Source organism: Cervus canadensis, chromosome 28 (assembly GCF_019320065.1).
Source record: "Cervus canadensis isolate Bull #8, Minnesota chromosome 28, ASM1932006v1, whole genome shotgun sequence".
Lineage (NCBI taxonomy): Eukaryota > Metazoa > Chordata > Mammalia > Artiodactyla > Cervidae > Cervus > Cervus canadensis.
In genome coordinates this window covers 43,800,923-43,815,410 of record NC_057413.1, presented here as the reverse complement: position 1 = coordinate 43,815,410, position 14,488 = coordinate 43,800,923, and the positions used below count along the sequence as shown (strand labels likewise).

At 36.1% G+C, this 14,488-nt stretch overlaps 1 protein-coding gene across 3 annotated transcripts in view; it reads left to right on the top strand.

The window, feature by feature from the left end:
- The window catches only part of BTBD9 (BTB domain containing 9), a 402,401-nt gene that overhangs the window by 21,118 nt on the left and 366,795 nt on the right, over positions 1–14,488 (top strand). For all 3 annotated transcript variants that reach the window (XM_043450576.1, XM_043450578.1, XM_043450577.1), the window contains exon 2: positions 13,757–13,968. In XM_043450576.1, the coding sequence (XP_043306511.1) occupies positions 13,784–13,968 (185 nt within the window). In that variant the 5' untranslated portion in view covers positions 13,757–13,783. The remainder of the gene's footprint in view (positions 1–13,756; positions 13,969–14,488) is intronic.

Here is a 14,488-nt window from a genome sequence, read left to right as displayed (position 1 = left end):
CCTTTCATTGCAGTAGAGAATGGTGTGTTGGAGGAACAAAGACAGTGCTCATAAAACCAAAGGAAGGGGTTATATGGGGAGGGGGGCAAAGGAAGACTAGTATAGTTTGTGAACATGTCCTTTAGATTATGTGCTAGAATGGCAACAAATAAATTTGTAAATCAAAATTTTTAGGTGGACTGATTTCTCAGTTGATTTCTCAGTTGATCTTTTTTTTTTATTTCAGTTTTCTCAGAAGATAGCCAGGATAGCAGGGTTTAACAAACTGCATCAAAGTATGCACAGCAGAACATTTTTATGACATCTACAAATGAAAAGCCAATTTCCTTTACCCAGACAATAATCCAAATGTTCACAGTAGCTTCACTACAAAGAAATTAAATTGTTGTAATTGGTGATTCCACTGCTTTAATGGGAGTTCATGCTATAATAACCTTTATTAATTAGGAAACTATCATATAATTTAAATCTGGGCAAGAATATTACAGACCCATAAGGTGCCACTGAAGAAATTAAAAAGAAATGGCTGTCCTGTATTTTCAAATATTATTACAACTAATAACCTCTGTACTCACCATGACTTTTTCATTGTTTTTTGGGGGGGCTCTTGGTGCATATATTTTTCTGTTCCTAGTGTACAGTTCATATAATTTTCAATAGACTTGAGACCAATAAGGCTGATAACCCCAAAAAGGATAGTTATATAAACTCTGAGATCTATAAATGATAGCCGCTTCTAAGAGCTGCAGTCTGTGACTTGTCATTTCCATCTTGCAGAGGGTTGTCTTAGAGGGAGTTACACAGTGGCACAGACGAGCTGGGAGACAGAGGGTGGGTTGGTGACTGGACAGCGTAGGTCTTTGGGTGATAGGTTAATAAAATCTGCTGGTGAGTTTCTGTACCTTTAATCCCTTTCTGAAGCATAAACTCAAGAAGGTGCTCTGAGGGAAGAAAGAGAAACAAGCTTCAATATTTGGGGAAACTTTAAAATGTAATATTAATGGAATGAAACTCACTTGGGTCACTTGTTATTTTGTTTTAGGATACCTGATTTGAATGCTTTTGTTTGAAGGCATTTGGGAAAGATTGTTTTAATTAGAGACTGGATCTAGAGAAACTGAAGTACTGAATAGAAAATAAAAATAATACTGCAAATTATTGTATATATTGGGCCATTTTTGCTTTGGGAGTCTCAAATATTTTGTGATTGAATAATAGAGTAGCTTCTCGCAGCCACCACAGAATTAGATGTCATTGCCAAACTGAGCCAGGAGCATTGGCCAGTTGAGGAAAACGCTTCTTAAAATATGGCCCAAGGTCACTGGTAGGCCTTGATGAGAAAATACTGGCAAATGTCAGGGGATCTCATGGTCTTTGGTTTATATATCCTTTGGCATCTTATTAATGACCATACAAGGGAAGCATTAAGAATATGCACAATGTGGCATTCATAAATCCATGTTAGAGTAATACTGGAGTTCATACAAGATTCTGATTTGGTGTTCTACTAAGAAGTCTGACTTAAGCAGTCTGTAGCAGCATTATAGAACTCCTATTCCACATGTGAACATGCATAAGTTAGAATTATTTTATATTTTTGAAAAGATACATATCACTGTTATGTAGAGTTATCTTCAAGTTGTTTCTGTTCTTCCCTATAATTGCTATTTAGTCTTGTCATTATAAATTTAATTTGTTACAAGTTGTTTACGTAGTTAACTGTAGTGTATATTGATGCATATTTGTGTTAATAATATTCTTGGTCTATAATTTTTCAGTAGAGTTTTAAAACATTGTAGTTAAAAAAGTTGGATTGAAAAATGACACTGCCCTTTTTTTTTTTTTTTAACACCATGGCATATTTTACCTGGTCTGAATAGAGTGTATTTAAAAAAAAAAGTCGAAAACTGGTCTGAGGAGCTAGTTGGCAGGTCTAGTAGTCAGAGAATCATTTCTGACTTCTTCCGTATTACTACAGCATAGCTCTAATAAGTTCAGAACTTTGACAGACTTTGGTTTAAATATGCTATTTATTGTCTTTGTCCTTGGACTTGTTGCCTAATCTTGTTTGTCCTTCAATTTTTCCTGTCTGTTAAATAAAAAAAACAGTATGTGCCTAATCTAATTGTTTGAATACCAGGTAGGATGGTGTGTGTAAAATGCTAAGGACTCTGCCTAGCTTATACTGAAGTCCTCAGTAATAGTAACCATTATTATTTGTTGTTGTTCTTGTTCAGTCGTGCCCTACTTTTTTGTGACCACGTTGACTGTAACCCGCCAGGCTCCTCTGTCCTTGGGATTTCCCAGGCAAGAATACTGGAGTAGGTTGCCATTTCCTTTTCTAAGGGATGGAACCTATATCTCCTGCGTTGCAGGTGGATTTTTTTTTTTTTTTTTTTTAACCACTGAACCACCTGGTATAGATAACCATTATTATTAGATAAGAATAATGTGTCCCTACTGCACAATTGTTAATTTGTTACTATTAGTAGATTGTTACTTTAGGTTTCTGCCTTTAAAATACATACATGTATATATATATGAGCGTGTACTATACTTGATCTACTATATGCTGTGTTTCAGGTGTGCAGCAGAGTGATGCAGCTGTATATTTACGTACATTTATTCTTTTTCAGATTCTTTACCCTATAAGTTATCACAGAATATTGAGTAGGGTTCCTTGTGCTATACAGTAGGTCCTTGTTATCTATTTTATGTATAGTAGTGTGTATACGTTTCGGAGAAGGCAGTGGCACCCCACTCCAGTACCCTTGCCTGGAAAATCCCATGGACAGAGGAGCCTGGTAGGCTGCAGTCCACGGGGTCTCGAAGAGTCGGACACGACTGAGCGACTTCACTTTCACTTTTCACTTTTATGCATTGGAGAAGGAAATGGCAACCCACTCCAGTGTTCTTGCCTGGAGAATCCCAGGGACGGGGTTGCACAGAGTCGGACACGACTGAAGTGACTTAGCAGTAGCAGTGTATATGTTAATCTCAAGTTCCTAATTTATCCCTTCCCGCTCACATTTCCACTTTGATAACCATAAGTTTGTTTTCAAAATCTGTGAGTCTTTTTGTAAATAAGTTCATTTGTATCATTTTTATTTTTTTTTATTTTTATTTTTTTCATTTGTATCATTTTTAAAAAATTAAATTCCACATGAGTGATATCAGATGATATTTGTCTTTCTTTGACTTACTTCACTTAGTATGATAATCTCTAGGTTCATCCATGTTGCTGCAAATGGCATTATTTTGTTCTTTTTTGAAGTGAAGTGAAGTTGCTCAGTTGTTTCCGACTCTTTGCGACCCCATGGACCCTATCCATGGGATTCTCCAAGCAAGAAGACTGGAGTGGGTTGCCATTTCCTTCACCAGATGGCTGAATAATATTCCATTGTATATATGTACCACATCTTCTTCCTCTGTCAATGGACGTTTGGTTGCTTCCATGTCTTGACTATTGAAAATAGTGCTTCAGTGAACTTTGGGATGCATGTATCTTTTTAAAGTATTGTTTTCTCCAGATATACGCCCAGTAGTGGGATTGCTGGATCATTTGGTAGTTCTGTTTTTAGTTTTTCCTTTATTTTTAAGGAACCTCTGTACTGTTCTCCAAGGTGGTTGTACCAATTTGCATTGCCACCAACAGTGTAGGAGGGTTCTCTTTTCTCTACCCCCTCTCCAGCATTTAAAGTTTGTAGACATTTTGATGATGGTCATTCTGACTGATGTGAGGTTATGCCTTATTGTAGTTTTGATTTGCATTTTTCTAAAAATTAATGATGTTGAGCATCTTTTCATATGCTTTTGGACCATCTGTATGTCTTCTTTGGAGAAATGCCTATTTAGATCTTCTGTCCATTTTTTTGATTGAGTTGTTTTTTGACAAAGAGCTGCATGAGCTGCTTATATAGTTTGGAGGCTAATCCCTTGTTGGTTGCTTCATTTACAGATATGTTCTCCTAGTCTGTTTATGTCTTTTTGTTGTTGTTCATGATTTCCTTTGCTCTGCAAAAGCTATAAAGTTTAATTAGGTCCCATTGTTTATTTTTGTTCTTATTTTCATTACTCTAAAAGGTGAATCAAAAAAGATATTGCTACTATTTATGTCAAAAAGTATTCTGCCTATGTTTTCCTCTAAGAGTTGTATAGTGTCCAGCCTTAATATTTAGGTCTTTGATCAGTTTTGAGTATACTTTTGTGTATAATGTTAAAGAATTTTCTAATTTCATTCTTTTACATGTAACTGTCCAGTTTTTCAAGCACCGCTTATTGAAGAGACCACCTCTTCTCCATTGTATATTCTTGCCTCTTTTGTCATAGATTAATTGACCTTAGGTGCATGGGTTTATTTCTGGGCTTCCCATGCTTTTTCATTGATCTATATTTCTGTTTTTACTCCTGTACTGTACTGTTTTGGTTAATGTAACTTTGTAGTATAGTTTGAAGTCATTTTAATGCCTTTAATATGGAAGTTTGTTGTTAATAATAGAACATGTTTCAAATGATCTTGATAATTTCAAATTTGAGGGTTACTTTTATTGAAATATATTTGACATATAACTGTAAATTCAAGATGTACAACATGTTGATTTACTACATTTATTGCATTATTTATTATAATATGATTGCTGTGATACAATAATTAGGACCTCTATCATGTTACATAATTATTTCTTTTTAGTGGTTAGAATAATTAAGCTTTAGTTTCTTAGCAAGTTTGACTATAATACAACATTGTTGTCTATGTTCACTATACTGTGTATTAGATCTCTAGGACTTATTGGGCGATAGGTCACCTTATAAAATCTGATTACTAGGAGTAGAGTTGTCATAATGGCTATTTTCTTGTTGTCTGCTTGTGTTGGCAATGTTATATTATCTTCAACCAGTGGTTTCCTTGTAGGAACCTTTTAAAATTCACTTACCATTTTGTGAGCAATAATTTAAACTATATAATTTTTGGTAAATTCAAGTAGCAGGCCCAGGCAAACCCGATATTTCCTTTGAACAAAGGAGGACAATTCCTTTTTGCTCATTTTTTTTTAGGTTAAAAATATGTATCAGTATAAGTGTTAAGAGGGTCTTCCCAGGTGACTCAGTGGATAAAGAATCCTCCTGAAATGCAGGAGATGTAGGCCGATGTGAGTTCAGTCCCTGGGTCGGGAAGATCCCCTGGAAGAGGGCAGGACAACCCACTCCAGTATTCCTCCCTGGAGAATCCCATGGACAGAGGGGCCTGGTGGACTACAGTCCATGGGGTTGCAAAGAGCGGGACATGACTGAAGTGATTGAGCACTCATGCAAGTGTTAAGATTTTTTCTCCAAATTTCTATGGTTTTTATTCCACTCTCCCTAGGATGTGAATACCCCATTTTAGAGAGCAGTTAGCTAATTATTTGAATATTAACTCTTATTCTGACACAGGAGCATAATAATTTTTTGTGTATGTTTTGGTATGATACCTATGGAAGATAAGTGTCTCTGACTTTCTACAAATCATAAACTCATGGCTAGTTCTAGTGTTGACTCTACTTGTCATCTAGTCCTACTTTCCTCAGTAGACAGTGAGTTCTTCAAAGGTAGCAGCTTTCTTTTATTAATCTTTGTGTTTGTATCACCTAGCACTGTATTGTAGTGAGAGCTCAATAAATCTCTTGTGGAATGAATTATATATAGCTCCAGAAACTAGTTTGTCCTTAGGCAAACAAGTGGTAAATAAATGTGGTAATTGGTAAGTGGAATTACATACTCTCTCCATAAAATGATCTCATCAAATATTTTATGATACGGTTCCTTAGTGTTCCAAGCTGAGAAGATCTATAAATATTTATTTACAAACATAAAATCATAGAGTAACAAGAACTCGGAGCTGGACTGGATGTTAAAAACCATTTAATTTTTCCCAAAGAAAGACGTTTCAGGAATCCCAAGACAAGAAAATGCCCATGAACTCCGGTCATATTTCTCACTGTAGCACTTTACTGCCTGATGCTGCTGCTCTTCTGCAAGGTTTAAAAATGGATCTGCAGAATATCAGAATCAAGGTTATACCTACCAGTATGGTCAGTCTACACCTGTTTATTCAAACTGTTGGATGACAAGGGTAGAGTATATATCAAAAGAAGTGAGGCATCCTTCCCATAAGAACATAGACTGTGATTTTTTGTGAGTGTTTTAAGATGCAGACGAGACATTATTTATCTCCCCAAGCGATATTAATTTAAAGTTTAAGGATTACTACTTCAAATTACACACCACATGGGTACTAAGAGCAGAAAGAAATTGCTAAACCATATGCTTGTAAATACCATCTCTTTCCTCAAGAGAAAAATAATTTATATTTTGCAATTAAAGAGCAGGTCTTTTTTCCCATAAAGTTCTTTCAGTCAAGAAATACATGGGGCACAGAGGGCTTCCCAGGGGAGATTTAATACAGTGTTCAAGGACTCTTTGGCATCTCCACCTGATGGAACTTTGGTCTTTGTCTATTTCCTGATAAAACTCTGGAGAGTAAACTTTAAGTTAAAAAATTATGGTAAACCCTTGTTAAAGAAAAGTTTGTAAACAGTTCTATTGGAAGTAACTTTTAAGTAAGGAAGTTGGTATTTAGGTCAGTGTGGTGGTTTCACAGTGATAGCATTACAACATTGTGAACTGCGTATGGTGCTCTCGCTTTATTGATGGGCGTTGTTTCCTATTTTGGTGAGAACAAATGCGTGTGGGTTTTTTATTGCATAATAAATAGTCAATAACCCTGAGAATTTTAGTACTGCAGCTTAGCAGTTTTTTTTCTTTTTAAATTCTGATGTGTTTGAATCCAGGAAAGTTTAACCAGCTACACACACAAAGTAGGATAGTTTCTATACCACCATCCCTGGTAAATGAATTCGTATGAAGTCTCAGAACCCTCAACTAGTAATTGTATATGATATCACAAACGGTACCATTTCCTCTCTTGGAGTAAGTCTCTGTTCCCCTTGCCTTCCTACATCTCTTTTTCCTCTTACCTTGAAGGAACAGCTTGAGTGAATAGATTACCCTTGCTCTATCCTGTGAATGTCAGCAAGTTTAGACTCTGGGACTGTCAACAGGAGCAAATTTCAGACCACTTTGTTTGCATCCAAGAAATTATGCTGCAAATTGAGAAAAGTCATACTGAAAATCTCTTAAAGTAAAGACGTTTATTTGGGATGTATCAGACAGAGTCCTAGTAGGCTATGCTACCCAGGTATCTGATATTCATTACTTTTTGCCTGTCTTAGTGTAAATGAACTTTTTGTCCTTGACTTCAAATTGTTAATTATTTTTTACTTGTAGTGTAATATATAATCCCTCTGTTTACCATTCTTAGTCACTAAGTCAGGTACTACCGGATGTGGCAAATTAAAACACTTGCTGTCTTATACAAAAACCAATTTAATTTGTGATTTTAGTGACCAAAGTTATTGAAATATTTGTGTATAGTTTTATTACAATAGAACGTGCATGTTATACAAATTTTAAACATTACCAAAATAGATTTTATGCTATGTAAAATTTTTCCCATAGCCCAATGGTTAATCCATTGGGTTAACCCTTGTTAACAATTTGGTGTGTGCTTTTTATGTGTTTAACAAAATAAGGTTATATTATTGTTTTGCAGCTTGCCTTTTTGCATGTAAACACATATTTAAGATTTTTCAATGTCAATAAGGTATTTAACTTTATTTTTTAAAATCACTGTACAACATTCCATTGTATAGACTTATCATTGTTTATCCAGTTCCCATTAAATGGGCATTTAAAGTTTTTTTTTTTTTTTTTACAGTTACAGAAAGTGCTGAAGTTGACATCCTTATGTAATTAGTTTTGTGCTCTTGTGTGAATGTCCAGCTTACTTTTTTCAAAATGGCTAGCCAGAATTTTTTATTGAATTATATTTTCTCCCACTGAATTGAGTTACTACATTTATATACATAAAAATATACACACACACACTAAGTCTGTTGTTGTTATCATTCACTTGCTAAGTGGTGTCTGGCTCTTTGCAGCCCCACAGACTGTAGCACATCAGGCTCCCCTGTCTTCTACTATCTCCCCAAGTTTCTCAAATCCATGGCCATTGAATCAGTGATGCTGTCTAATCATCTCATCCTCTGCTGCCCCCTTCTCCTTTTGCCTTCAGTCTTTCCCAGCATACTGAACACCTGTGTATATTTGGGTTTATTTCTGGACTAATGTTTCAATGACCTATCTATTATGACATTGCTTAATTGTTCTAATGTATGATTTGCTTTCTCACCCAGTACACTGGCCTCCTTTCATTGCTCTTCTTTTTTAGAGTATATGTGAAATCACACATTTATTCTTTCAGATAAACTTCTTTACCCCAATTTACTTTAAAAACTCAGTTGTGATTCTGATCATGATCACTTTTAATTCCTGTATTAATTAGAACATTCTCTCAGCTTTAAAAATCTCTCGATAAATATAAAATTCTCATTTTTCCTTCTCAGTTTACTAATATGTGTGCCCATTTGTCAAATTATTGTTTTTAACTGTGTATTCCTACCAAGAACATTTTAGTGAATTTTGTTTTCTGCTGCTAAAGCTTTGTTTTTGTTAACAACATGAAGTACAATGAAATATCAAATATTCTTTTCTGTAGGGTGATTTAGAGATGATTGGTATCTTTACAACATCTCCAAACACAGTATGTCTTTTCATTTATTTTTCTTAAATTCCTCAGAAAAGTTTTATAACTTCCTTTACATGTTTTATGAGTTTATTCCTAGATATTGCAGGTATAGATTGCAGATCTTTCCCTTCATATTTTCTATGTGGTTGTCTTATATTTTCTATCTGGTTGTTTTGGACATGAAAGGATACTGTATATTTTCAAATACAGTTGACTTTTGAACAATACAATGGTTGGGGTGCCTACCCTCCGCGCAGTTGAAAATTCAAATGTAATTAGCCTTCCATGTCTGAGGTTCCTCTGTATCCTCTGATCCTGTCCATCTGAGGATCCACAGTTGTGGCTCATGTAGTACTGTGGCATTTACTATTGAAAAAAATCCAAGTATAAGTGGACTCATGCAGTTCAAACCCATGTTCAGGGGTCAACTGTAATAATTTTATGTGTTCACCTTAGTGAACCTTGCTTATTTTCTCACATTTTTTTTCAGTTGATTCTCATGGATTTTTTTCATGTAGGCATGAGATTATCAGCAAGTAATGATTACTTTGCCTGTTTGTTTCCTAATCCATTTACCTTGAACTTTCTTAATTGCATTGTCTTTTGCCTCTGAAAAATGTTAATGATTGTCTTATTTCCAGACTTTCTAGTGATGTCTCTAGTGTTTTTATCATTAATAGTTTCTTATATCTATTATCCCTGGAGAAGGCAATGGCTACCCACTCCAGTATTCTAACCTGGAGAGTCCCATGCACAGAGGAGCCTGATGGGCTACAGTCCTTGGGGTCACAGAGTCAGACACGACTGAGTGACTAAGCACACATATCTGTTATAGTTAGGATGTGTGTATAAAGTTAAGGAAGTATTCATTTATTCCTATTCAATTAAAACTTTTAAAATAAACTTCTTAATGATTGTTTAAAAAGGGATTTTAGCTTTTATTGAGCTAATACATGATTTTTTTCTCCTTTAATCTTTTGATGACAGTTATTCTTGTTAATATTCATATCTTTCTTGGAATTGACCAACTTTGTCATGACTCCTTTTGCTTAATTCTGTTTTCCAATATTATACATAGGATTTTTTCATTTTTACTAATTTCTGAGTGTGTGATGTGATCACGTCTTCTTGTCTGGGTTAAATTGGCTTCATAAGAAGAAGCGGAAAACTCATGTGCACAGGAATAGCTTAAATAACACTGTAATCATCTGATCCTTAAAGTTTTTAAGAAACCTGTCCATTAAACGGTTTGGATCTAGCATATTGGGAGGTCAGGAGTTAGGGATTCATTTAGGCAGATGGGGTAGGTTATTTACTTCTTTCTTCTATCCAAGTCTAAGGTTAAATTAGTGTGTCAGATAGGCTTTTAGGCTCCTTCTTTCCAATGCTTGTCTGTACCAACAGCTCTCGTTTAGCGCCCTGAGTACCGAGTCTCTAGGAAGCTTCTCGGTGGGCAGCGTGCTGTCACAGTTTCCTGGGGGAATTTAGCACGTTCAGTGTAACTCCACTGGGAGAGGGTCCTTGAAAGTTTGTGTCTAGTTTCCCCCAGACTTTGCCACATGTACTTTTTCAAAACCTTTGCTGATTTTGCTTGGAATTTTTTTTTGGTGGGGGGTGCTGTAATAAATCACATCCATATGCTGAGTCATGAGAGTCATTTCATATGACAGGACAAAGCAGTGCTAGTAAAATGCAGTGGCAGAGTTCTAAAATACAACTTTAAAAAAAATGTACTATAACTTCATCTTTACAGGTATTGAAATAATCTCACGGAAGTTAGAACGCTTGTCAGAGACCACATATATTGTTAGTAGCATAATAAGTATTATTATTAAAGTATAAGAAATATGTCAGTAAATAGTTTTACTCCATGAGCTTTAATTTTTTCTTAATTTTATTTATCAAATTTATTTTTTTTAATTTATCAAATTTAAATTGATGTTTTAAAATGATAACTTTATTGATGTGTGGCTTTTAAAACATGCTTTTTTTTTAATGGCAAGTGGATGAACCCAAGCTGTCACTTCATAGATAAGCTAGGGCGTTGGGCGAAAATATTTTCTGCATACAAGCCATGGCACTGGTAACTGGGTTAGCATCATTTGCCTCTTTGCATTAAGATTTAAAATGGAATCATACCCTAAATAAATTTTCTCAGCAGAAATTTTGTTTGTATATTTATGTACCTGAGAAGGGATGTGAACCTAGAATAGTGGAGTCTAAATAAATGAGTGTTTTCTAGGCCAAGCATTAGAATCACTTCAGAATAGTGGCCAACTGAATCAGAATTTCTGGTGGGTAGAGCTCAAGCATCTTTGTGTTTTAAGCTCCTCAGTGACTCCTGTTGTGGCAAGCTTCATTGAGAATCACTGGTCTAATTAAAATTATTTCTGTATGCCAATGAAAATTGTTTTATTAAAATTTCTTTACTAAGTGTCTGTTTTGTATACACAACAATCTTTGCTTCCTGCCTCCAGTTGGAAAAGCATAATTGGAATGTAAATTTAGCAAAATGAAGTTTTACATATTAAGAAGTACAAATCTGGAGAACTTATTAAAATAGATATTTATATATGTAGCATTAAAGTTTATTATGTATCAGTTGAGGAATTATAAATTTACTTTTGAGCTAGTTAACCAGGAATCTATCATTGTCTATCAGGAGTCATTAGTTAATCATTTGAGTCTCACGGATAACCTAGATATAATTTTAAGATAGTATACTAGAGAACATATTCATTGGGTATGTACATGGGATCCTTTCTGCTAGGGTAAACATCTATTTTGTTTGGAGTCCTGCACCATCATTGAACTATTAGATAGTGTTGTGACAGTTCTTGTTGAAGGAGAATGGGATTTTGAAATCAGCTACCAGGGGGTTTTAGAATTTTATGACTGACATAGGAAATGACCATGCTATTTTGAACATTGTTTGGATAACCAAGCCAGAAATTAAAAAAAAGAGCAAAAACAGTCTGATCCTTTATGTAGAGTATAGTCAGTCCTTGATTGTTTCTTAGAGCAGGGATGGCAAACTATAATCTGAGGGTTAAATCTAGCCCTTTTCTGTAACTAGTTTTATTGGAGCAAAGCCATGTTCATTCATTTACTTGCTGTCTATGGCTACTCATGATAGGTTTGAATGGTTGTGACAGAGGCTATATGGCCTACAAAGCCTAAAATATTTACTCTCTGACCCTTTGCAGAAAGTTTGCCAACTTCTGTGTTAGATTGTTGTATCACATATCAGGGGATTGAATTTCACATGTTCTGGGGACACTCCTAAATAGATCCTTTTAAGCCGAATTTGGTCCTAAAAATGCAGGTGACTGGAGATGATCCACTTTTTAGGGCTTTCAAATGCAGGTTGTGGTTGAGGGAGAGGGATTTGCCCTGAGAATGAGTATGCTGCTAGCCCTCTGGTAGTCCTGCTAGGGGCCAGAAGCTTCTCTTACTTAGCTGGGTGGGTGTTTCCTTGCCTAACTCATCCTCTGTGTTCCTCTACATCACACTCCTTGCTGCTGTTCCCTCAGTTGGGAGTGGGCATGGAGTAGCAGGTAACTGGGGAAACTGGACTGTGAGGGTATTCCACTACAGTCTCTGGAGATAAAGACAATTTTTTCACATAGCTTGTTTCATTTTTTAGTTTTAAAAATATTTTTATTTACTTTTGGCTGTGCTGGGTCTTCGATGCTGTGTGGGCTTTTCTCTAGCTGCAGTGAGTGAGGGCTCCTCTCTAGTTGAGGTGCTCAGGCTTCTCGTCGTGGCGGCCTCTCTTGGTGCAGGGCACAGGCTCTCGGGCACGCGTGCTTCGGGAGTTGTGGTGCTTGGGCTCTGGAGCACAGGCTCAGTAGTCATGGGCACAGGCTCCAGTTGCCCTGTGGCAGGGATTCCAGGACCAGGGATTGAACAAGCGTCTCCTGCATTGGCAGGTGGATTCTTTACCTCTGAGCCACCAGGAAAGCATCACATACCGTGTTGACAATGAACCTGGATGTGGAAGTGTAAAGATTAGGAGTGGCTTAATCTTTAATCCTGGTACAAGCAGAGAGTTCAAGAAGGGGTGGAGGAGGGTCTAGTGGAGACAGCATATCTGACTCAATTCTAGTTTCAGGTACAACACTTCTGAGCTGTCTCACTTCTGAGCTGTCAACCACATCGTCACTTCAGACACCTGCACGCTAGTGAGGGCTCTCATCCACTTGCTGGGTTACTTATATCTGGGAAGTACTACCTCCAAGTACAGTAGATATTTAAGAATATAACCATTTTTAGCTTTCGAAGATAATTACTCCCCTTTCTAATATGTAAAGCTGTTAATCAAGTTTTAAGCTTTTTATTTTCAGTTGCATTTGTAGAAAAGAAAAGCAAGGAAGTGAGAGTAAATGTAATGTGATAAACACAGGCTACCTGATTGTCAGGGAGAAGAGTTTGAACTGGAAGTTACAGTCTTCAGAAAAATCCTGGAGTTTTTCTTTCTTAGAGAGAGGTTAGGATGCTTACTACAATCTTCCACTAATAAATGACCATTTATTTTTGTGACTTCAGAAGATTATAATCTTTTAATAAAGTACTTAAGATGGTTTCAGATCAAAACTTCTGTAATTATTTGAAATCGGGTTTAGTTTATTCTGTTTGTGATTTAGGTCTAGATCTATGCCTGAATGAGTTTTCTACTGGGTCTAGCTAGTTATACCCACCTTAGTAAATACAACTATGCTAAAAGAGGAACTCTTCTGGTTGTTGATTTTCTTTTTCCTGAGATACTGATAAATAAGGGACTTGAACACAATTTGAACAGTTTGCTAGATTGTGATGGATCCAAGTGCTGTTAATGTTTGAAAAGCCTGAGTTTTAGTGTGATAAGGTGGTGAGGATAGTGGAGGTAATGGAAATAGACTGAACTACTTCCCAGAATAGATGGGTTAATAGAGATACCAGTGATGATGATAAAATCGCTCTCTTTTGTGATTTTTTAGAAAATACATTTTTACCTATCTGTGTTTATAGTATGTGACTTTTGAAGTGTACCCCCCTCTCACTAACTCTCATCCCTTCTTTGTATAATAGATCAACGACTATCACCAGTTCTACAAGATGAGTAACAGCCACCCTCTTCGCCCCTTTACTGCAGTGGGGGAGATTGACCATGTGCACATTTTGTCTGAACATATTGGTGCCTTGTTGATTGGGGAAGAATACGGCGATGTCACATTTGTTGTGGAAAAGAAACGTTTTCCTGCCCACAGGGTAATTTTAGCAGCAAGGTGCCAATATTTTCGGTAAGTGTATATTACTTTTTGAAGATACAAGTCACTTGTAGAAAACACTGGTATTTTCCACTCTATGAAAAATATGTAACAAAACAACAAATTCTAGCAGTCATTCAGTTGAACATTCTATAAACATTTCATCTTTGTTGACTTTTTGTTATATTTTTAAAAATTACCTTTTCCTTTCAGGAGTTATCATAGGGTTGGAAGGCTTCTCAGGCTGGACTGTACCCCATCAGTCATTTTCCAGGTTCTCAACAATATTTCTCAGGCTGAGTTTTCTTTCCCCTTACCCTCTCCTCACAGTTGATGACTAATGGAACTTAAAACTGATTTATTGGCAGATAGGCCTCTTGTTTTATAGGCAGAATGACCTTTGGACTTGCCAGTGAACATGTAAACCTCTTAGTTTCAGATCACTGAGGTCCAGGACCTATATGTAACTCAACAGATCTCTCTCTGAGACATGTAATTTGACAACCCCAAAGTAAAGGAAACTTAAATATTTACTGAGACCAAGTTTCATAGT